Consider the following 25466-nt stretch of genomic DNA (forward strand, 5'->3'; position numbering starts at 1 on the left):
GTTATACTTAAAACCCACACACACACTTAACCACTTTAAACCTGCACTAGAAGCTTGCTTTGTGAGATGGTAGATCAGCAAAAATAAAAGGCATTCTTTTATGAAAAAAAGAGGAAGATGAGGATGGTGAAGATACAGTGAAGATACTGTATATCCACACTGTCATATTTTACATTATGACATGTGATTTAAAGTAGTAGTAGTGCAAACTGCAAAACATTCAATACATTTAAATGGGACTCACTGCAGTCATTGAATGCCAGTACCTGTGTTTTATTTGTTTTCAGTCATAAACCAAATGAATGTTGCATGTAACATTCAGCTGGTAGACTTAAGAATGTAAAAACAACTACCGGTACAAGCTGAGTAATATCTTCTAAATTAATTATTGGTGTTTTAATACAAAGTTTATTTTTCTGTCATGGATATTTATATTGTGTTATAGGTTCATGGATATCTGCTAATGACACATCTGTATTGATTGAAAGCAAGAAGCAGATTCAGTAACAACAATCAGTCACAACGTGTAGCCATAATTAAGCATAAGAAATTCCACCAACTGTCTGCAGTGTTTTGTGTTGTATTATGTTTTTTGAGTGGCGCTCAGCTTCACCGTTCCTCTCTCTCGGTGCAAGCGACATGAAGTGACAGTTGATCTCAGTGATGTCACATTATGCATGTTATTGATGAATGACATTATATATACAGTGAGACAATTTCATTGGGACTCAGGTGTGTGTGTGTGTGTGTGTGTGTGTGTGTGGGGGGGGGGGGGGGGTGTCAGTCTCAGTGGAGGAAAAAGTACTATACTCAAGGTTTTTACTTAAGTAAACATACTGCAATATAGTATTACTATGTTACAAGTCCGGAAATTCAAAATGTACTTTAGTAAAACTACAAAGGTATTGGCATTAAAATGTACTTAAAGTTCTAAAACTAAAAGTAGTCATTATTATGCAGAATATTGTGCTATTTCAAGTTTTCAAATGTGTAAAAACTTGGAAATACTCAAAATTAGTACAGTAAACCCATTCTGACCGGGCACCCATTTTGGTGTCAGCATCACGTCATGCTTTAGCTATTGAAAAATAGCAGATCTACAAGCTCATATCGCGCCACCGAGTGGCGCGATACGAGCTTGTAGGTCTGCTATTTTTTGAAAAATCGAAGAACGACTCACATTTTTTAGAATCTGATCTCAGGTCAGAATGGGTTCATCAGACCAGTGTGTGTCCGGCGGAAACCTTGTATGAATCTGATCTCAGGTCAGAATGGGTTAAGTAAAGGTGCTTAGTTACTTCCCACCACTGGCGTGTGTGTGTGGTACAATGGTACCACACATATTGTGTCGTACCATTTTGGTACCACGCACATTGTGTGGTACCATTTTGGTACATACAGTAGCTGCGTTCATCGGTATATATACTCAAATGTCAATGTTGATTATATGATGGTGAAACATCCTGCATTGGGTCCATAACATAAAACATATTGCAATGTGTTTGATAATATGATTGATTGATACGGTACAGCTGTGAAGTCGTCATCATCATTTTGTTAGTCTCTCGAGACAGAATGTTGACTCACGTCAAAAGAGAGCGCTGTTTTTCCATTGTTTTGCCCATGGGTTCCCTGATTGTCATTTTGTTGTCCCTATTGTAAGTTAGTAACCTGGGTTCCAGCCTGATTCGGGGGTGCGCACGTGTAACGTGGTTAATAGTGCTTCCACTTGCCCAGGCATTATATTGTATTGTGATCCAATGTTCTGTCACTTTAAGAGTTCAGGCGGTTGACGTGACCTATAACCTAATGACGTAACCTACCGCACTTCCTATTTCATACTAGCTTTGAAAGCGGTAGGTTGTGTTTATTTTGCTCTGCAGATTCTTTTATTATTTTATGTACCCAAAGTTGTTGTTTCATGGTACTGCATCTGCTTTATTTCCAGCAATTGTAATGTGGAAAACATACGTCAGAGCAGAGCAGTGATTGCCTCATTCTATGTTGTACAGGTACTAGGGCTATCCCCGACTAAGGATTTGTATAGTCGACTGATAGATGAATAAATTAGCTGTTAGTCGACTAATAGTCGACTAAGCAAAAAAAAAAAAAAAAACTTTTTTTTTTTTTTTTTGCCCCAAAAAAATTGTATATAAAAATACAATATTTACAAAAATATACAAAAATATTGTATTATTCCACTAGGTCTGTGGGGGACATAAACACATTTGAACATTCTGACTGTTCAAATCTTTCTTTTTAACAACTGAGAGGCTTGTCATTAGCCAGATTGAGCACAGCAGGTGAGATTGAGATTCTGGAGTCTATCAGGCCAGCACACTGTGCGATTCAAGTCACAGGCAGTGGCACATTGCCACACAGGCAGACACACTCCAGATGCACATTGGAGATTTGAACAGTCAGAATGTTCAAATGTGTTTATGTCCCCCACAGACCTAGTGGAATAATACAATATTTTTGTATATTTTTGTAAATATTGTATTTTTATATACAATTTTTTTTTTAGTCGACTATGAGGTGGTCAGTCGACTGAGACCCGTTCCGATCGATTAGTCGACTATTCGACTAATCGAGGTCAGCCCTAACAGGTACATATTGTATTTGTCGTCATCTTTCTATTTCATACTAGCTTTGAAAGCGCAATTGTAATGTGGAAAACATACGTCAGAGCAGAGCAGTGATTGCCTCATTCGATGTTGTACAGAGAATAAATCTACTCACTGCTGACTGCTGAGATCCTGGTCTATGGTGCTTCATATACAACACAACGCAAGATCACGTCTGTTACACACGCTTTTCCGACATACCGAAGGTCCGGGACATGCAATGTTGAAAATGCAATGGTCCGACATGCGCTGCTTCCGTGATTGCGGTTATGGTTAGGTTAGGGATTGAGGTTTCAGATCAATAGTATGTCGGAACTGTACCCCCTGATTCGCTGCGTTCCACGGATCTGAAAATGTCAGCGCAGTGACATTTTCAGATCCGCGGAACGCATAGCGAATCAGGCTGGAACCCAGGCTAGTGAAGTAGTGTTTACCAAATGCATGCAGTTTTAAAACAATTGAGTGTTTCAAGTGTGGCCCTTCACTCACTTTATCAAAGTCAATATGGCCAGAGCAGGAAACAAACGCTGCCCACCCACCCATTGGTCTAGGTGTACTGCATGCTGCCCACCCATTGGTCAAGGTGTACTGCATGCTGCCCACCCATTGGTCTAGGTGTACTGCAGGTACTGAGTGATCAATGGCGGGAGAGGCAGCTGGGGCAGGAACTTCATCCTGGATCGACCAATCAAGTCTCGGATCAGCACACGACACATCTGACGGAGAGACCTGGGAGAGACTAGAGAGAGAGAGAGAGTTCTCATGTGTCGACACCGAACACAGAAATGCATAATGATTTTGAATAAATATGTTAATATAAATAATAATGCTGTCATGGAATCCCATCATCCGTACAGTCATGTGCCAGCAGCAGTTCCTCTGTCTTGCCGCCAGGTGGTGCTAATTCCACAGCCCTGTGGTTGTCTGTGTCTCTCAGGTTGACATCAGCACCGTACTCTAACAACAGAGCCACCTGCTCACTGCTGTCATGTCTGGCTGCTGCCAACAGGGGGCTCTCTCCCGCTGGGCCTTCATTCACTCTGGCTCCTACACAACAATACAATACAATACAATAAAGAACAGATTATCGCCAGTGTTGGAAGAAGTACTTTGGATTGTTTTACAGGTTGTTGTTTTGTTAAAATAAGTTCAGGGCAGGCAAACGTTTAGATTCATTTCTAAAATAGTGTGGACTTCTTGTGAATTAACTAATGCAGATGTTTAACAATATTTTAACTCCTGAGAGTGTGAGAACGATAAAGGGAAGCTCATAGCACGCCATAGTACATATGTACTGTATAGCATAGTAGTATATATATATAGCTTATATGTATAGTCTCATAATATAGATATTCCACTGTTACTTTCTTAGCTTACGCATGTTTTATGATAAATGCTTTTGTGATGTATTCCCATGCTTTTGTTCTTGCTTAAATGTAAGTCGCTCTGGATTAAGAGCGTCTGCTAAATGCCTAAATTGTAAATTGTAAATTGTCCGCTCCTGAGAGAGAGAGAGAGTACAATGAAACCAAAGGAACCCATAATAGCCCATTTGGTTTCATTTTACGCTCTCAAGAGTTAAAGGTCTAAAAATGGGTCCATTTAGTTTCCAACTCTCCCATCGTTTAGCTGGGGGACCACCTTGAACCCCCTCAAGGACCACTGGTTGAGAACCACTGTTATACTCCGGAAGACAAATCTTAACGCATTATGTGTTATGACCTGCATGAGACCGATTCTACGAATACCTTCTAAATCAGTGATTCTGCAGACCGAGCACTGGGTCCCCAGTGGGCTCATCAGTGATTACACTGCGAGTTTATAGCACTGTGGTGTCCTGAAATATTGGATAATTTTTTGGGTGAAGTAACCATTCAAAGTGGGGCTCTAAACTGATGGATTGATTGGTTGTAGTAGCATGTGATACCTGTGTGTAGTAGTAACCGTGTACAGGAAGTGTGCCCGTGGAGACAGGATATGTAGAGCGGTGAGCCCAGGTGGGATACGCTGTAGTCGGGGTCCGCCCCGTACGCCAGGAGTAACTGTACACACACACTGTGTCCTGGAAAACACACGCACACGGGCACGGCATGGCACGGCACGGACACACACACACGCGGCACGCACACACACACACACACACAGCCAAAAAAAAGAATAGCTATGTCGCTTGCAGTCCTGCCAGTGTAAATGCAGCATTACGCCGTGTTCACACTACTCTACAAATCCACGCTACAAATAGGCCTATGCTATGTAGCTTTGTATCTTTTGTAGCTGCTAGTGTGCACGCAGCATTATACCCACAGAAGGTGTCCCTAAATGGGGATAAATGATGAACAGGCTATACTAAGCTGACAGGTTAAGAACACAACGAGAGCCAGGAGAAGGTGACAGCTGCACAGACCAGGGCCTAGCCTCTATAGGACCTTCTAGTCAGGTCACAATTAGCACTTTGGGTGTGTGTGGGATTTGCTGACAATGCATGTAGAGTAGAGTTCTCAATGGGCCTGAAAATGAAGGCCCAGCCCGGCCTGACTAATTAGCATACATTTTCGTCCCGGCCCGAAAATGCCGGCTCGGTCGGGTTTGGGCTGAATTTGAGAACTCTAATTTAGAGTGCGTAGCGTAGCCTACAACAAGGCTACAGCCTACAGCCTACAACAAGGCTGAACATGAGGAAAACACGTGCGTGCGTGCGCACCTCTCTTGCAGGCTTCGTGCAATGCGGAGGGCAGGTGTGTGTGTGTGGTGTGCGTGTGCGCTCCATTCTGCAGTAACACCTCCATGGAGGCTTCGCTGCCTGACGAGCTGCAGTTGAACAGCGGAGTGACCCCGTCAATGGTGGCAGCGTTGACCTTTGAACACACACACACACACACACACACACACACACACAAACACACGTTTGTGACATTCAACATTTTAGGACGATTTTATGAACGCGGTAAAAAACAATACGCGAGCCTGAAGCTGAAAAATACCAGCCCACAACGTGTCTTGTCGATCTTATGGTGCACGACACCACAGCGCTCAGCTGAGTGTAAATCAGGCATAACGATCACTGAATCCTAAACCATTCTGACCTGAGATCAGATTCATACGAGGTTTCCACTGGACACACACTGGTCTGATTAACCCATTCTGACCTGAGATCAGATTCTAAAAATGTCAGTCGTTCTTCGATTTTTCAAAAATAGCAGACCTACAAGCTCGTATCGCGCCACTCGGTGGCGCGATATGAGCTTGTAGGTCTGCTATTTTTCAATAGCTAAAGCATAACATGATGCTGACACCAAAATGGGTGCCCGTTCAGAATGGGCTAAACCAAACCTCTAAACGTCTAATCTTTTTCCTTGCTATGTTTCCTTCTGTTACCTTGTTATGGGTGAGAGAACAACGCATGAAAGCAATACTGCCTAATAATAAAGTCATATATTATATTACATTAGCTCCCGCATGTATAATACTAAATTATGTCATAATAAAGCAATACATTTTACACTAGCTCCAGCACGTATATAAGTACACAGTATATAAGTTATAATGTAATAATATAAACATTTACATTAGCTCCAACGCGTATTAAAGCTCGGATACAGGACACGTGACCCGATAGACACGCTTCATGGAGAGGAGTCACGTAGTCTATGGTCATGATGTTGGCATGGTAACCCTGCAACACAAACAAAAACAACAACACAACCGTTTAATCTATGGTCATGATGTTGGCATGGTAACCCTGCAACACAAACAAAAACAACAACACAACCGTTTAATCTATGGTCATGATGTTGGCATGGTAACCCTGCAACACAAACAAAAACACAATAATCTATGGTCATGATGTTGGCATGGTAACCCTGCAACACAAACAAAACAACAATAATCTATGGTCATGATGTTGGCATGGTAACCCTGCAACACAAACAAAAACACAATAATCTATGGTCATGATGTTGGCATGGTAACCCTGCAACACAAACAAAAACACAATAATCTATGGTCATGATGTTGGCATGGTAACCCTGCAACACAAACAAAAAAACAACGCAATCTATGGTCATGATGTTGGCATGGTAACCCTGCAACACAAACAAAAACACAATAATCTATGGTCATGATGTTGGCATGGTAACCCTGCAACACAAACAAAAACACAATAATCTATGGTCATGATGTTGGCATGGTAACCCTGCAACACAAACAAAAACACAATAATCTATGGTCATGATGTTGGCATGGTAACCCTGCAACACAAACAAAAACACAATAATCTATGGTCATGATGTTGGCATGGTAACCCTGCAACACAAACAAAAAAACAACGCAATCTATGGTCATGATGTTGGCATGGTAACCCTGCAACACAAACAAAAACACAATAATCTATGGTCATGATGTTGGCCTGGTAACCCTGCAACACAAACAGAAAAACAACACAACCGTTTAATCTATGGTCATGATGTTGGCATGGTAACCCTGCAACACAAACAAAAACACAATAATCTATGGTCATGATGTTGGCATGGTAACCCTGCAACACAAACAAAAACACAATAATCTATGGTCATGATGTTGGCATGGTAACCCTGAAACACAAACAAAAACACAATAATCTATGGTCATGATGTTGGCATGGTAACCCTGCAACACAAACAAAAACACAATAATCTATGGTCATGATGTTGGCATGGTAACCCTGCAACACAAACAAAAACACAATAATCTATGGTCATGATGTTGGCATGGTAACCCTGCAACACAAACAAAAACACACGTAGTCTATGGTCATGATGTTGGCATGGTAACCCTGCAACACAAACAAAAACAACAACACAGCCGTTTAATCTATGGTCATGATGTTGGCATGGTAACCCTGCAACACAAACAGAAACACAACACAACCGTTTTAGTGGAACAGCTTCTAAAATTAAATAAATTTTGATTTGGGCTAATTATTCTTAACCCATTCTGACCTGAGATCAGATTCATACGAGGTTTCCACTGGACACACGCTGGTCTGACGAACCCATTCTGACCTGAGATCAGATTCTAAAAATGTCAGTCGTTCTTCGATTTTTTTCAAAAATAGCAGACCTACAAGCTCGTATCGCGCCACTCGGTGGCGCGATATGAGCTTGTAGATCTGCTATTTTTCAATAGCTAAAGCATGCCATGATGCCAACACCAAAATGGGTGCCCGTTCAGAATGGGTTAAGTAGCAATGCTTATCAGACTTGGCCATTTGGTTCCATTTGTACACTCTCTGAGTTATGGTTTGATTGATTGATTGAAATATTTATTGACAGTTTGTAGAATTTACAGTACATTTTAAGCACAAACTCAATACAAAGACTGTCAACTGTGAGTGGACGACCCAATTAAGCATTACACTTGTTTACAACAGGGTCCACATTGTTCAATTCATCAAAACATTTAAAGACATACAAACATTTAGAGACATACAAATAGACATTTCTATGTAGCTAAAGAACAGAACAGGAATTCATCATATGGGAAGCAAAAAAGGGAAAAGATACAATATATTCAGATTCAGATTTTACAGAGGCCAGTTTTCGGGTGGTCCTTGCAATGAAAAAAAAAGTTTGAGAACCACTAATATCATGTTATTATAATTGTACAGCAGACGTTAAGTCCACATACCAGCTCTGACAGTGTGATAAAAAGCCGGTTCCGGGGACCGTTCCAAAATGACGGAACCGAATCCTGATTGGTTCCTCACCGAGTGGAATAGTAAGAGAATGGTAACACGCTTTGATCTCGCCACAAAGCGGGTGCCTATGGGCCTATGGGCTATAGTTCCAAACATTGGAACTATCCCATTGAGATAGAATGAGCACTTCCGCATTCCATTGTTACAATGGAGTCAACGCTAGTGTCGCCACTCTCTTACTATTCCACTCAGGTTCCTCAATGTTGGATCAGGTTCCTCCGGTTCTTGATCCCATCCATAGTGGACATGTTGTGATCCATAGTGAGTAGTGTAGTGTGTGTGTGTGTGTGTGTGTGTGTGTGTGTGTGTGTGTGTGTGTGTGTGTGTGTGTGTGTCACCTGGGATAGTAGCGTGCGGAGGGCCAACAATCGTCCCTGGGAAGCGGCTTCGTGAAGGGGAGAGCGGTCAGCCCATGACCCTGCCACGCACACACACACGCGCACACACACACACACACACACACACACACACACACACACACACACACACACACACACACACACACACACACACACACACACACACACACACACACACACACAGTTCAAATATGATTATTTAGGGGGTTCCCAGTTCAAATATTATTATCTTGGCTGGTGGTGGTTTCATTGCACAAGGGAGCAGGGTAAAATACTGTATGCACTTTTTTATACCAAAATCCACCAGATTATCATTTGAATGCCTGAACTGCACCAACGTAAACGAGGACAGGCAACGTCCACCCCCCCCCCCCCCCCTCCCCCAGACAGGTAGGACTAGGAGTCGGGGCAAAAGAGGAGTTCTCTAGCCCCCACAGAGATGAGGTCACTGCATACGGGTAGTACATACCCATGTCTCCATCTCCCCAGGGCACATCCAGCCAGTTGTAGACATAGGTCATTTTTCAAGTCAACTTGCAGGCCTGCTTATATGCGTGTAGCCTATAGTGTGGGATCACATTACCGGTGGCTTAGCAGACAGGAGGTGACACACAAACTAACACGTCCTCACCACCAGCCCCCCCCCCCCCCGTGCCCACTGGGCTTTTTTACTCGACTGAAAATGGTTTAGGCGCTCGCGGCTCGCCTAAAAGCACTTCCAGGTGCTATAGGCATGTCACCATTACAAATTTAAGTTGACGATTAATTGTCACACAAATAGTTGCGTTTTTTTTTTTGTTGCATTGAACATTGGAATGTTGCAATTTGTATTTCTGTTTGGGCTTTTAGCCTACCTATACGTAATCACAAATTGCACGGGGCAGATATGACAAAAATCTAACTAAGAGATTCCAAAAATGCGACGCTCCCGTTATAAACAATTTAAAACATGCGCTGTTCTCAGGGGAAAAAAACAAACATCTTGGTGGACACAGGGCAGAACTCAGTGATCACATTATTTTATGTCAAGGACCCCCAAATGAATATGTATGTGGCCATGAACCCCCATCTGCCCCCCATCTGTGCCAGGGACCCCTATGCTCAGCTATGTTTGTCTATAAATAGCCTACAACATCAACAACAGGCTCACTTACTAGCCTGTCTCCAGGTTTCATTCTGAATATGTCATGGTCTGTGACATGTGTTATGCTTTCTAGTGTTCCTTGTATTGTGTGTTTTTGGTTTCCTAGTTCCAGTTTGAGTTTTACCTTACCCTTGTGTGCTTTTATTTTGTAGTTTTGTTCCTAGTGTTTCCTGTCTGCCCTGTTACTGTTTGCCTGCCTTGTCTAACCTGTACTGTTATTAGTCTGTGTTCTCCACCTGTGTCCTCTTAGTCCCCCAGCCAATCCCTGTGTTGATTTTTAGTTATGTTCACCTGTGCCCTGTTTTCCCTGTGTATTTAGGGCGCGTTCGGCTATGCGCACCGGGAATGTGGTCAGTTTGTTGAGTGTGGTGGACGGTGACGTCACAGAGTGCGTTCAGTGTGCCTTATTTACGAACGACCAGTTACAACACACCATTCACACTGAGCAACCCTACCCTCAGGGTAGGGTTGCTCAGTGCGTGCACTCGGCACACCCGGTGCGCAGCGCACTGGATTTTCGAACGACAACGCACTGAGTGCACTGAATAAACGAACGACAAGAGAGCACACCAGTGCGTTCAGGGTGCATTTCTGAACGCGCCCTTATACTCCCCTGTTTTTTTCCAGTTCTTTGTCAGATCATTGTTGTAAAGTCACCAGTGTTGACTTTAGTGTATTTCCAAGTTTTGAAGCTCTTAGTCTTGTTCCTAGTAGTCTTTGTTCCTAGTATTCTCCGAGTGTATTTTCTTCGTGTTTGGTCCTGGATTTTTGTGAGTTTTTGGTCATTTTAAACTCTCTTGCATTTGAGCTCCTTTGCCTCGATCTGCCTGTCTGTCTTGCACTTGGGTCCTATCTCTCCTGCCTCGCACTGTGACAGAATAGTTAAACTGATTTAATGAATGTGAAAATGTTTTATGGGTTGCACTATGGTACATTATGAGTATACCGTACATCAGGGGTAGGTCTATATATGTGTTTGTACGAATGACCATGGTGTGTGCTTGCAGATTGGCTATTTCCACTATGTTTTATTTATCACTAACCACTCTAACATGTGACTTTGTGTGTGTGGGTGTCTATTGGTCGGCAGCAGCATGGTTACTGTGGTTACTGCGTCTCGGAGCCATTGAATTTAGAGTTGCACCATTGGGGGGACAGAAAACAGCCCTGGTCACATGGTTCACATAACTCAAACTATAGTGTCAAATGCCAATAGATTGCAGTGCAATCCGTCACCTTCTGGTTAAAAGCTTTGTCTATTGTGTGTGTGTAGAAGACCTGGCCCGATGAAGTGAACTGAGATGGCACAACTCTCCTTCACTGGTTCTGCTGTATACATATACATCATCATGATAAAAAAGACACCGCTCACTTATAAAGTTACAAAATATTAAGTTATTCAAAACGTAATTTCTTTGTATAGTATGGTTATTTGTCATATATAGCAGAGGTACAAGCATCCCCCCCCCTCCCCAGATTTGCTTTGAAAATATAGCCTATTTTAAAGTATTCATGTCTATGGGTCAAAGTGATTAAACTGGTTAGTTCAGATTTTTGGACTTGGCATAGTGGACTTCTTAATTGGCCTACTGGACACAAACAAATGTTCCATGTGACAGAGGGGTCAAAGTTGAACAAAAGTTGTAGGCTACTATAGAAATAGGTCAACAATACAAATTACGCTAGTTTTGTGGATTCATTACATTTTAATGGGTGGCTCCCAGTCCAGACCCCCACCAAATGACCAGAACTACTTAATATTCACCAAAAACAGACCAGAACTCCCAGCACAGGATTCAGGCAATGAATACCTTTGCAACCACTATATTATGTCAAGTATTTCCTACAGCTATTAAAGCTACACAAATCTGAACTAACCTGATTTTGATCCTATAACATTTTATGTTTTGTTGCATGGGGAACCTATAGCTGGGACTCTATCATGGATGCCTGGCTGAGACCCAGTGGCGTGCACAGACATTTAGAGGGGGAGGTGCTCAAGTGGAAAAAAGGGCACCTTTTTGCAGCACATTTTGGGGCGGGAACCCATTTTGGTGCTTTATAGCTATTGAAAAATAGCAGATCTACAAGCTCATAGCGCGCCACCGAGTGGCGCGCTACGAGCTTGTAGGTCTGCTATTGTTTTTAATCGAAGAACCACTGACATAGTAACATATAGCTTTAGAATTGTGGGGGCCTAAATAATATAGTAGAAGCGGTTTTTTTATCAAGATTTGATCAATGTCACTATGGTCCACAGTTCCACACACTACAAATAAAGGGGAAAAAAAAATATATATATATATATATATATTTTTTAAGAGCAAAATTGCCAAAAGGGCAGGGGGTGCTCTAGCACCCCCTAGTGTATCTGTGCACGCCACTGCTGAGAGCCCTGCATGCGGCTCACTTTCAGAACCAGTGAGCGCAGTCATGCACATTATTTAAAAAAAAAAGCTGTTTTTGGAATATAAATTATTCTATCCTGTGAGTGTATGAGCTTGTAATTTGCACCAATGTTGTATCCATCAGGTTTTTTACTTGTTTTACTTTTCCATATTGGTAGTTTGGTTGGTACCGTTATTGAATCGTATGAATCATTTTATTATTATTATTATTAAAAGAGCTAAAAAATAAAACTAAACCTATTTGCCCCACCACCACCACCAGCCACCATGCCAGAAAGCAAAAGTGACATCTGAACCGACCTTGGCTGGTCAGAATTCCCCAACAAGCTCTCTTCCTGTCGGGCGCGCAGTCCTCGGACGAAGCAGCACCGGCGTCTGATCGCTGTCTCTTCCCGGACACAGTGGAGGGGACGTCGGGCCTGGTGACAGCTGTCCCCCGGTAGGTGGGTGGTGAGTGGGTTGGCTCCATGGTGGCTCGTCAACAAAACAACCGTTGCAGGCTGCCGCACTAGGACTGTTTATTTATGGTCACTTGACTTCTGCAAAACACGCTCCAAGCGGCCGAAAATAGCCGATCGGGGGGAGGGAGGAAGGAAGGGGTGGACAGATCAACAAGCTCACACGCGTCGCATCCGTGACGCTTTGTGAGATTGTAGATCTGCTATTTTCCCAGCGGCGGAGTAAGAAACGGTAAGCCGTCCTCCAGGCAGCGTGGTGTTACGCGGACATTGGTGACCCATCGAGGCTGACCGCCTGACCATCCTGTGCCACTTTTCAGACAGTCAGTGGATCATTGGATGAACGATTATAACGATTAAAACAATGATATTCGTGGCCTAAAGTAGACTACGGTATTATGTTTAACCATGTTAATAAACAAATCGTGATTTAAATTCAAATTCACGTACAGTGCAGTGAGTGCACACGTGACGTTGTCGACAGTGACATGTCATTAGAATGATGACGTCCGTGAGATGGTCACGAGTCACGACAGGTCACCATTTTCATCATAACACATTTTCACCATGTCACTGCAAAAGAGGCTGGAGGTGTCGCCCTGTCTGTCTGCCTGTCTGCCTGTCTGTCTGCCTGTCTGCCTGCCTGTCTGTCTGTCTGTCTGTCTGCCTGCCTGTCTGTCTGTCTGTCTGCCTGCCTGCCTGCCTGCCTGCCTGCCTGCCTGCCTGCCTGCCTGTCTGCCTGCCTGCCTGCCTGCCTGCCTGCCTGCCTGCCTGCCTGCCTGCCTGCCTGCCTGCCTGCCTGCCTGCCTGCCTGTCTGTCTGTCTGTCTGTCTTCTTTCATAATCATTAGGCTACTTTTGTATTTTTACTCATTAAAACCGGTAAAGCATATTTTTTAGATTTTAGTGTTGGGCTAAAAACGAAACTAAAATAAAAATAATAGTAGGCCTATAGCCTAATAATAATAATAATAATTTAATATTTTATTATTATTTATTATTCTAACCCAAATCTTCTCTTCAGATCGGGTCCCTGGAACAAAACATTTTCAGATCTGCGGCCAAATGCATATCAATTTGGGGGTCCTACCGTCCGAGAACTAGGCCTACTGGTTTAGAAGACATTTTTAGATGAGAACTAGGCCTACTGGTTTAGAAGACATTTTTAGATTCGGCATCAGGTCTTAATGGGTCAAGTATAAAGGGTAACATTTGAATACGGGACTTTTTCTTGTCCGTTTCTACATTATATTTTACCAAACCAAAGTGCGACTATAGTGCCATCATCTTCCCATGCAGTGGCGTGCACAGATATACACTAAGGGGTGCTAGAGCACCCCCTGCCCTTTTGGCAATGTGCTCTTAAAAAAAGAAAAGAAAAAAGTTTTTTTTTTTTTCTTAATTTGTAGTGGTGTGGACCATGTGGTGACATTGATCAAATCTTGATAAAAAAAACGCTTCTACTATATTATTTAGGCCCCCCCACAATCTAAAGCTATGTTTCTATGTCAGTGGTTCTTCGATTAAAAATAAATAGCAGACCTACAAGCTCGTAGCGCGCCACTCGGTGGCGCGCTATGAGCTTGTAGATCTGCTATTTTTCAATAGCTAAAGCACCAAAATGGGTTCACGCCCCCAAAATGCGCTGCACAAGGTGCCCTTTTTTCACTTGAGCACCTGCCCCTCTAAATGTCTGTGCACGCCACTGTTCCCATGAAACTAAACAACGCTGCCTCCTCCTGCTTCCCTTGTTTGTTGTTGTTGCTGTTACCACTATAGCCAGAATGCACTAATTGATATTCCCGGTTTAGGTTAACATTTATATCGTTATACAACATAAATTATACAATCTGTAGTATGGTATTTGAGTATTTGTTGTATAACTAAACGTATACAATCTGTATGGAGTACGTTAATAATGTATACAATCTGTATGGTAGAGTATGTTACAATATAAGTATAACTTAAACAATCTGAATGTAGAGCATATTACAATATAAATAACTTATACAATCTGTTACAATATAACTAATAAGTATTGGGAGGTGAGGAGGAGGTGTGGCATTCTTTTTAACACAAATCTTCTCTTCTGCAGGCAGTTTCTGGCACAAAACATTTTCATATGGGCTTTCATATCAATTTGGGGTCCATGACCTTTTCAGACTCCATCATGGCCCATAGCACTTACCCTAACCCCTTAGATAGCATTTCTGTTGACTTAGATAGCATTTGACACAGACTTATAGCATGTTATGTTATGTAGACAGCACTATAATTGTATTGTATATAGTCATAGCACACCATAGTACATATGTATAGCATAGTAGTAAATATGTATAGTTTATATGTATAGTGTATGTATAGTTTCATTATATATATATAGATATTCCACTGTTACTCTCTTAGCTTACGCATGTTTCATGATAAATGCTTTTATGTGATGTATTCCCATGCTTTTGTTCTTGCTTAAATGTAAATCGCTCTGGATTAAGAGCGTCTGCTAAATGCCTAAATTGTAATTGTGAAAGAGTTTGAGAACTACTGCATTAGAAGGCATTTGTAGAATCGGCCTCATGGTCTTAAAGGGTCGAATTTGAATACAGGACATTTATTTAGAAGCAGACTGGTGGGATGGGAAGTGCCCTCTCTCTCATTGGTGGAAATGTCTTTGTTGTTGTTTTCTGTGCCCTGCCCACCGTGCACGTGCACACGACACATGCAGAGAGAGAGAGATGGGGGTGGGGTTGAGATGCTATTTTTATACTGGCCTTAGATTAGACTGCAGTTTCAGACCATCGACCTGCACGCTATTTGTGTGTGTGTGTGTGTGTGTGTGTGTGTGTGTGTGGGGGGGGGGGGGGGGTGTTATATAACTATTTCTCACAAGTCCAGGGGTGCCTCAGAATACTTTGACAATATTTTGAATTAATCAGTGCCACTTCAGTCCAAGAGGACATTGCTGTGGGTCCCCAGACATGAACATGTTATGTAGAACATTAATATATATTTCCAAATCCTTGTGCCATAGTAACTTTTTCCTCTTCATTTTACATGAACCGATTGACACCTATAGCATTGCTATTTTGGGGGGAACATTCACGTACTGTATTGAGGGTTTCACTGCTCAGGGATTCTGTTGCACAACAAATACGACAGATGGCACTGGGTCAGCAATACTGGCTACACTATTCGGTGGTGCCTGGCTGGCTAAATGAGCCGAGCAGGCAGTTGAACGTTCACTAGGAAAGACCAAACATCAGACATGGGAACCCTTTAAGATGGTTTATTGAACGAGGGTGGAGAATGGTCATTGCTGTCACGAATGCCATTGCATGAAGTAAGAAAGCGGGGTATGGTTGTACAACATAAACATCCATTGCATACAACATGGTGGGCCAGCATGGTCGTCTATGAGTGCGCTCTGGCATGCGAAGCATGGGAGCGCAGTATATACGGCCATGCATGGCAGCAAGGTCGTCCATGGGTGCGTATGGTGCGAGGCACAGAAATACGCACGAACATGAACGGCCAGGCTTGGAATACATAGTGGAGCAGCATACGTAGTGAAGCAGCATGGTCGTCTATGAGTGCTCCTCATGCGAAGCATGGGGAGCGTAGTATAAACGGCCAAGGCTTGGAATACTTAGTGAGGCAGCATGGTCGTCCATGGGTGCATAGAGTGCGAAGCACAGATTACGCATGACATGAACGGCCAAGGCTTGGAATACGTAGTGAAGCAGCATGATCGTCTATGAGTGCGCTCTGACATGCGAGCATGGGACGCGCAGTATAAACGACCAGGCATGGAATACATAGGGAAGCAGCAAGGTCGTCCATGGGTGCGTGTAGTGCGAGGCACAGAATTACGCACGACATGAACGGCCAAGGCTTAGATGAATACATAGTGGGACCCGAGGTTCGAGGGGGCGGACCCGGATACTTTGGCTTAGGGGTCGAGGCGTGGGCCTGAGTGATATAGTAGAAACCCCTTTCTGGAACCTGCGAGTATGGAGAAGGGAGGGAGGGTGGGTTACAAGAAACTGGCACAGGGCACTTTTTGACGGTTGAGTTTAAGTACCCACGGTAATGGGCGACGTAGGAGTGGCCAGGCTAGTTGGAAGTGGGTGAGTGGTGGCATGGTTGGCAAGGGCGGAGTATTGGTTGGCAAGGGAGGAGATGGCAGGCAGGTGGGTTGTCTTCTGCTTGGCCAAACCTCCCGAACCTTAGTTGTTCCAACTCCATTTCACTAGGAAAGACCAAACATCAGACATGGGAACCCTTTAAGATGGTTTATTGAACGAGGGTGGAGAATGGTCATTGCTGTCACGAATGCCATTGCATGAAGTAAGAAAGCGGGGTATGGTTGTACAACATAAACATCCATTGCATACAACATGGTGGGCCAGCATGGTCGTCTATGAGTGCGCTCTGGCATGCGAAGCATGGGAGCGCAGTATATACGGCCATGCATGGCAGCAAGGTCGTCCATGGGTGCGTATGGTGCGAGGCACAGAAATACGCACGAACATGAACGGCCAGGCTTGGAATACATAGTGGAGCAGCATACGTAGTGAAGCAGCATGGTCGTCTATGAGTGCTCCTCATGCGAAGCATGGGGAGCGTAGTATAAACGGCCAAGGCTTGGAATACTTAGTGAGGCAGCATGGTCGTCCATGGGTGCATAGAGTGCGAAGCACAGATTACGCATGACATGAACGGCCAAGGCTTGGAATACGTAGTGAAGCAGCATGATCGTCTATGAGTGCGCTCTGACATGCGAGCATGGGACGCGCAGTATAAACGACCAGGCATGGAATACATAGGGAAGCAGCAAGGTCGTCCATGGGTGCGTGTAGTGCGAGGCACAGAATTACGCACGACATGAACGGCCAAGGCTTAGATGAATACATAGTGGGACCCGAGGTTCGAGGGGGCGGACCCGGATACTTTGGCTTAGGGGTCGAGGCGTGGGCCTGAGTGATATAGTAGAAACCCCAAAAGTATCGTTCTAAAGTTACCAGACCCTGGAACGGTGGGCGTCGTGGAGGGCGCGTTGGAGCGGACGTAGCTGTGATGGGCCTGGGAAGACCTTCGGGCCGAGAGTCTGGGTTATGTGGTCGGGAACTCCCTTGTTGGAGCTGTGACGCGGCTCCAGTTCTGGAGGGGTAGCCGAAGGAGTGTTCCGAGGAGAGTCCTGGTCGGCGGGGACCAGGTGGAGGTAGGAATGGAACCAGGAGCGGATGGCGACTGGACCGCTGTTGTTACGAACCCGATGGCGTGCGTGCTGGGCGTGTCGGGTGAGTGAGTGGTTAAAGGGGGCTCATTGGGCTGAGGGAGGTGTTGGAGATGCGGGAACCCAAAGAAAGCGAACAGTGAACTTGGCTTTGAGCGTGGCATTGGTGAGGGGCCTGAATAGCCGGTGCGGAGGATGGAGCTGGTGTGGGTTAGGGTGTGGGGGGTTGGTGTTGGGGAGAAAGGTGTTTTGCCTGTTTGTCAGTGCAGATGGGGCGGGAGTGGGAGCCGCCACAGAAAGTGCATATGTGGAGCAATTTGCATGACGACAGTTCGCAGCCTCCCTCATTGAAATTGTTGCATAGCATTTGTTTGCCGACAAACACCAGCGGGCGGCCGCGCCTGTCTTTGGCCTTGGAGGAAGTGGGGAAGACCTTGCTGGAGGTGGTGACGCTCAGTAGGGGGGGGGGGACGTAGCTGGTTTGGTGTGCGGCGTGGGGGCGGGGCTCTGGAGCTCTGAAGGTGCAGTGGGTGGTGGGATGAGTGGGGCAGTTGCAGAGACTGCATGATTCAGAGGTTTTACCGGCAAAAATCCTGCAGTATAGCTCCAGCTCGAGGGAGCCCCAGTAGGTGGTGGTGTTGAAGTGTTGGAGTCTGGAGGCGGCCCTGGCGGAGAATTGACGGTGATACTCGTAGAACAAGCTGCCTCCAAACCGTGTGCAAAGGTCCATGCAGATGTAAAGATGATCGTCCAGTTCTTGGCGGCGGGAGGGGAATGAGGTGCATAGAATGTCTCTGTATATTGAAAATGCTAGTACAAACTCAGTGGGTGTGAGGACGGCGGAAGTGGATGGGGAGAGATCTCGGAGGGTGATGGCGATTCCTCCGAGATCTACTGACCGGTGTTGGGCTGTGCTGGCGGAGGGGCGTATGAGGGATGAGAGGTCGATGTCCGTACCTTGTAAGATCTGTGAACGGAGGTGTGAGGGGACCATGGGGGCGTTGAGAGCGATGGCGGATGGCGGGATGGGTGCTGGCGTTGCTGTGAAGAGGGAGAAGGAGGGGGGGGGGGGCGGTGGGGAACGCTGGGTGGGGGGGGAGAGAAGACACATTGGTGTGTGGGGCGCTAGGTGCTGCTGGGGGAAAACCTGGGATGGCTGGGGGGAAACCTAGGGGGGATGGGGCTTGATAATTGTACTGAAAGGGGGGGTGGAGGTGGGGTGCTGCTGCCTGCTGGAAATGGGGGGGAGGAACGGGTTGGGCATGGGGGAAAGAACCAGGAGGATATAGTAATGGGGAGGTGTGAGGTGGATGGAAAACGCTGTCCGTGTGGGGGGTGGAGAGAGCTGAGGTGGCTGGAGCTCCTTCAGAGGGGGGGTGGAGAGGGTGGACGTCTGGAGAAAAAGGCTGCTTCTGAAATGTCACGGTGGCCGCGGGACGCTGCGTGGCAGCCTTCCTCTTTCCGCGACGTGGCAGAGCTGCCTGCCGCGTAACGACGCCACCTCTCGGCCGAGCGGGTGCCTGCTGGGCTTCTCCTGGGCTGGGAGGGCGACGCGTGGCGTCACGACGGTGCGACGGACCTGCACTGGCTGGCGAGGCTGGTGTTGTTGTTGTTGTGGTGCTGTTGCTTCGTTGTGGGATGCGGGTGGTCGTGAGGAGGTTGAAGAGGCTTTGTTTCCTGGCGGTTCTGGTGAATGGTATCCCTTTGGCGGTGAGTGCACGCTGGAGTCCGACGACGGTCCAATCCGACATTAACGTCGGCGCCGAGTCATTCGTACCGCGCGAGGAGGCGCCGCGGCGATGTTGCTGGAGAGCTGGGGAGGGAGATGAATCCCCGCGAAACTCCCGGGGTATCCGGTTGAGATCGGACGCGGCGGGACGAGGAGGTGCCACGGCTGCTGACCTGGAGCCGTGCTGGCTCGGTGGCGTGTCGGGCACGGCATTCGGATCGTCCTGGTGAGTACCGAACATGTCTTCGTTCTCCTCGGCGTGTGCGAAGAGCAACATGTTAAGATCGGGCACCGCGAGTCCTCGGTCAGACATGATAGTAGTTGCTTGTTAGGCTGGCTTGGTGGCAGAGGAAAAATGCTAAGATTTGTCTCTGGTAACGTTAGGGTGTGCGTGTTTACAAGAAACTGGCACAGGGCACTTTTTGACGGTTGAGTTTAAGTACCCACGGTAATGGGCGACGTAGGAGTGGCCAGGCTAGTTGGAAGTGGGTGAGTGGTGGCATGGTTGGCAAGGGCGGAGTATTGGTTGGCAAGGGAGGAGATGGCAGGCAGGTGGGTTGTCTTCTGCTTGGCCAAACCTCCCGAACCTTAGTTGTTCCAACTCCATTTGGTGTTGCGCAAATTGTGCTTTTCTCTGTGGAGTATGACGCTGTAGTATTATGGTATGCGACTGCGTGACATATTTATTTAGCATTCATTCATTTTCATCATCCTGGGCTTGGGCACAGAGGCGAGGGGTGCCCACTGCCTTGGCAGCTTGGCTATAGAATGACTTTACGCACGAGGCTCACCTCAAAAATAGCCAATCTAAGCTCACAAATTTGTGTCGCGTCATCAGCGTGTTGTTGTGAGCTTGTAGGTGCTATATTAAAATCTTTAGTTGGAAGAATGCAATGGCATATCATCAGTGTTGAGTTGAGTGTTGACCATAATGTAATGACGGATATGGAACCAAATGAACCCCAGACGGCCGCCGCCTAATAAACGATCAGCGTTTACTTTATTCTGCTATACTGTTGGTGTGAATATAAAATAAATATAGTCTATGGTGTTTGGATGGGGGGGGGGGGGGGGTCATATATATTCTTCCAGAATCACATCTGCACCACCCCCCCCTGGTGGATAAATAACGATCAGTCCCTAATGTGATTTAATCAACACATCTTGAGATGTGTCTGATCCAGGGTGATGTTCAAGTAAAGCCACATGAGAGCGAAGACCGGTTGGAGGTGTAAGTGACACTGCACACTGCACGATTATTAGTTTGAAAGCGTTCTCACATAGAGTTCTATATAAACTAGAGAGTGGACAGCCCCACCCCCATGCTATTGATTTCAATGGTAGTTGCTTAGTGGCGTTTGAAGCGACCAGAAGAACGCTCTACTTTTCACATTTTTTTATCACCAAAGTTTGGTGCCTAAAAATGTAAAATGCAGAAGTGCTAACCTCCATGAACGTGCCTGAATCGATTCATGGACGAGCGCTCTGTGTTAAAACCCAGATGCGCTCACTGGTGAAGATGCTACAGGTTGTTGCATTGTTGTTGCATTCTGAGTATGAGTGACTGGAACAGTCACATCTGCAGGATTTGAGATTCACGAAAACCCATCGCTGCGCCTAATTCCAGTCTCTCTTGCACACAGACAATTCTCCACCCGTGCTATTGCGTGGTAGGAGAGCGGAGGCGCCATGGAAATAAGCACAGGGAATTTTGTTCCACTATAAAACATATGCTGACATAGGTACTCTCTCTACTGATTGGGTGAAAATGGTAACGCACTTGAAAATTATCTTCTGTTTAAGAGCTGGTGAGACGGGGAGACACCTGTTATTGAACAGACACTATATAGCAGAAAAATAGATTACAGGCTCAGCTCCAGGATGAAATGACTGAGAGGGCAGTTGAAAATAGCGAGGGGGCACATCTCATTTTTATATAGCACCAGTAATTAAGGCGATGTCGGGTGCAGCCGTGCACGCATCCGCCTGGGTGACAGCAGACTGCTGGGCGAGCGCTGGCGCTTTGGCATGGGGGGTAAGATTATAATTTTCGGGCCTGTTAAGAACTGTAGTTTTCGCCGGCTGCCGGGAACGGCTGCACTAATAACTTTGGGGGCAGGCCCGTCTAGAGTTTAAATGGACAGGTATCAGTCAAAAGGGAGACATCGAAGAGGAAGGATGGATGGGGAAGGATCAACATATGGAATGTCTGAACAGGTCAACTCCATACAGTATATGGAGATCTAAGGGTTTTGATTAAGAGGTTTGAGGTCAGATGTAGAGTTGCTGGAGTTGATGACATCAGGGATCTCCATCCCTGATGATGTCACGTGATGTCATGTGCTCCATCCCCGATGATGTCACATGCTCCATCTCTGATTCCCGTCAGTGTGTGTGACAAACAAGAACATCATTCTTGACTGCAATTCTTGCACTGGATAGAGACATAGAGAGAGACAGACACCCCCGCGCTTGAACAAACGCATACGGATGCTGGAGCGGCTAACACCGCTCAAAAAGGGTGAGAATAGTACGTATGACGTGATGTAACGTGAGTGTATAAAACAATCATGATCCCATGTATTCTCAAAATAAACTCCCAAAGAAGAATTGAACATCTATTCACTCTACATTGAACGCTTATACAAGGAGAGCAATGAGCCGATCATTCCTCCAGCACCCTCCCTCTCCCAGTCCGGGAAGGAGTCACAGCAAGTATCCTCCTCTGGCCTCCCTGGTGAAGTACCACATCCCTATCATTCTGCTGCCCCCCGACAAGGAGAAACATACCCTAAACAATGCGGACGAACGGCTCACCAAATCCAAAGAATCGCTCCATGCCGGGCCGTGGAAAAGGTTTTCCCCCGGGAAACACGGTAACAACAGGCAGCGTGCCGAGGACCTCCTGAATGACATCCTCCCTCCGCGGGAGTTCGTTGACGGCGAGCGTGTGTGGGTGCAGCGCGTGTCCAGCGCGCCCGTGGAGCCCTACGAGGTGACGCGCGTCAAGCAGCGCCTGGAGCTCCAGATGCTACAGCGGGACGCCTCCAGCGAGGGCATCTGCCCCGTCCGCCGGGAGCTCTTCGACCAGTGCTTTGACGAACTGGTCCGCCAGGTGGCGCTCACGTGCCCCGAGCGGGGCCTGCTGCTGGCGCGCGTCCGCGACGAGACCCGTCTGACACTGTCCGTCTACCGGGCGCTGTGTGAGCACGGCGCGGCGCGTGCCCAGCAGCTGGAGGCCGAGAACGAGGAGCTGGCGGCGAGGCTGAAAGAGCAGCAGATCCGCTACGAGGCTGATATGACCAAGCTGAGGCTGAGGCTGAGCCAGGAGAAGGCCCGCTACGAGGCGGGGGTCGCGAGCAGGAAGAGGGAGATGAAGAAGGAGACGACGCGAGACATGGAGGAGAGGAGGAGAGGAGAGGAGTTGGACTTTCGGAAGAAATGTGCAGAGGTCATCACGCAGCTGGAGATGGCTCCGGTCTCCGGCCCCAAGACCCTCTGAGCTCAATGCTTTATCTACACTGTACAATTCTTTGTCAATTTAACTCTCAGAGTGTACTCATGGAACCACATGGTCCGTTTTATTCCATTTGTACACTTGTAGACCCGTAAGCGTCTATTTGGTTCCAAACTAGAAATCATTTAGTTGGGGACCCCCATTTAGATCCGGAACTCCCCCCGTTAAAAGATCCTCACTGTTATGTTGTGCTGGCTGTACTTATAACAGAAGTATAATGAGAGCTCAAGACAACAACGTACTGGTCTAATGCTGGCATTTATTGAACTGACGTAACATATAGTGCTGTTTCACTGAGAACCATAGCTCTAGTCACACTAGCTGCAGCAACAAGTGACCAACCTGCTACTTAATTAACTAGGTAACCTAAACCTACCACGGGCCACGGACGCCCTTTACATAATACCATTCTTATCTCAGACCCTGATCTATGCGCTGCATAATGCTCAGTGTTTATTTAACCCAGAGTGAGGGTTCATTTAGACCACTAGGGTGTTGAGATTGAACCAGAGTTCTATCAAGTCTGTATTATTTTACAATTGTTATTTTTTAATACATTTTTATATATTTTATATATCAACAAATCAACGTGGAAAATAAACCCAGAATATTCAGACTTGGGCAAGAGTGTCCGACTCTGGTGAACAAGTCCAGTGACAGATTGAATTGAATTCTGCAGAATTGATTCTGTAGAGATCGCATTTATTTTATTTATGTATTTTGTGTTTTTTCTTTGTTTGTTTTGTCCTTTTTTTGTAATGATTGTTTTCTTTCTTTTTTTGTACAGTGTTCAATTATCTTCAACCGCTTATCCAGAGTCGGGTCAGTTCCAGCAGAGCTCCAGAGAGAGAAGTCTGGAGCCAGTATGGTAATTCCCCCATCAGGTCCATCCCACTTACACATTAGAACGACGTACCAAAGACGGGTGTTTTTCCCCATGGTCTCCCAGTGGGATGTGCTGAGAGGACGTGCAGCAAGGACCTCCCTAGGGAGACACTCGGGAGGCATCCTTACTAGATGCCCAAACCACCTCAGCTGGCTCCTTTCCAAGCAAAGAAGCAGGACGTCTACTCCGAGTCTCTCTCGTGTGACTGAACTTCTCTAAGGGAGATGCCAGCCACCTGTCTGAGAACTAATTTTGGCAGCTTGCATCCGCAACCATTCCCTCGGTCATGACCACACTTCATGACCATAGGTGAGAGTAGGTAACAAAGATTGCTCGGTAGACAGAAGCTTTGCCTTCTGGCTCAGCTCTCTCAGTCTCCGTACAGCAACTGCAATACTGCCCTTCCTGCTCTGCCCTCCACTGACCCAGAGATACAACTTCTTCGCCCGGGGGCAAAGTCTCATTCCCTAACTGGACTGCACAATGTGTTCGTTGTTATGGATGTGCAGGTATGTACCCCAAATGTGCATTTGCTATCACATTTTCATTACTGTCAGTGACTATACCATCACTGTATACCCATTGGGAACACATGCCCCTCAGCAGAGGTGGGGATTTGGACTTGAGACTTGACTTGGACTCGATTCATACATTTGATGACTTGATGACTAACCCTAACCCTTAAAAAAATCATCATACATCATCTCATTCCAGCCAACCGGAATTTGCGTCCTCTCCTCCGTCTTCAATGTTTGTTATAAGCAATGTTTGTGTTTACACAAACACTCAAAATTGTTCATTCACTGTCAACTTGGACTTGAACGCCAGTGATAAGACTTGTTCTCCAACCCCAATGACTTAAGTTGTGACTTGACTTAAAGGGCCCTTTTGCAACCAGAGCATATTTTAATGATGTTTAGGACACAAGAAACACTTTCTTGGGGTTTGTATGTGTGTAATATGGGGTTTTAGATATTTTAGTCATGACGCCATGTTCATGACCAAAAACCTGTCATGAAAATGTTGTCTCACTTCCTTCACACAGACAATCTTTCTGGCCATAGGGTGCAAATTTCAAATTGTGCTACTGTTATCTACTCCAAATTTAAAAACTATTATCATTGAGCGACTGCAGTTTCTTCCAGTGGTGAAATGTCCCTTTAAGGCTTTAAGCCCATTCTCTTGACTTTTCAAGCCATATCTTCCAACAAACATGTTACAATGTTTACAAAAGTGTCAAAACATTCATTCAATTCATTCAATTCATTCATATCGCTAATCACCCACAGACCCATACACACCATGCATAGGGAACTACTGAGTGGTGAAGTAAATCTGCCCAGGGTTGGACACACAGGTACTTTACCGGAAG

The 25466-nt window shown here is 45.8% G+C and overlaps 1 protein-coding gene across 2 annotated transcripts; it reads right to left on the minus strand.

The window, feature by feature from the left end:
- Nucleotides 1-252: 252 nt before the first annotated feature.
- On the minus strand, nucleotides 253-12787 carry LOC310859322 (ankyrin repeat and SOCS box protein 5-like). 2 transcript variants are annotated; one of them, XM_083765789.1, is made up of 7 exons: nucleotides 12573-12784; nucleotides 8700-8779; nucleotides 6193-6300; nucleotides 5329-5482; nucleotides 4555-4689; nucleotides 3483-3674; nucleotides 253-3366 (listed from the first exon to the last, which is right to left on the minus strand). In XM_083765789.1, exons 1-7 carry the CDS (start codon nucleotides 12739-12741, stop codon nucleotides 3239-3241), a joined length of 966 nt encoding a protein of 321 aa, XP_083621915.1. In that variant the 5' UTR covers nucleotides 12742-12784; the 3' UTR covers nucleotides 253-3238. The 2 variants fall into 2 exon arrangements, with proteins under 2 accessions (XP_083621915.1, XP_083621916.1); XM_083765790.1 differs by lacking the exon at nucleotides 6193-6300 and having other exon boundaries at nucleotides 12573-12787.
- Between the last annotated feature and the right edge of the window lie 12679 nt (nucleotides 12788-25466).

The sequence above is a fragment of the Protomyctophum parallelum genome (genome assembly GCF_964188405.1).
Source record: "Protomyctophum parallelum genome assembly, chromosome: 5".
Classification (NCBI taxonomy): domain Eukaryota; kingdom Metazoa; phylum Chordata; class Actinopteri; order Myctophiformes; family Myctophidae; genus Protomyctophum; species Protomyctophum parallelum.

What these genes read in the sequence shown, in the direction of transcription:
- LOC310859322 (XM_083765789.1), bottom strand. Translation starts at nt 12,741, where the DNA reads ATGGAGCCAACCCACTCACCACCCACCTACCGGGGGACAGCTGTCACC. An exon ending in TCCGCACGCTACTATCCCAG is followed by an intron (nt 6,301 to 8,699) that starts GTGACACACACA and finishes TTTGTGTTGCAG; the next exon opens with GGTTACCATGCCAACATCAT. An exon ending in TAATACGCGTTGGAGCTAAT is followed by an intron (nt 5,483 to 6,192) that starts GTAAATGTTTAT and finishes GTGTGTTCAAAG; the next exon opens with GTCAACGCTGCCACCATTGA.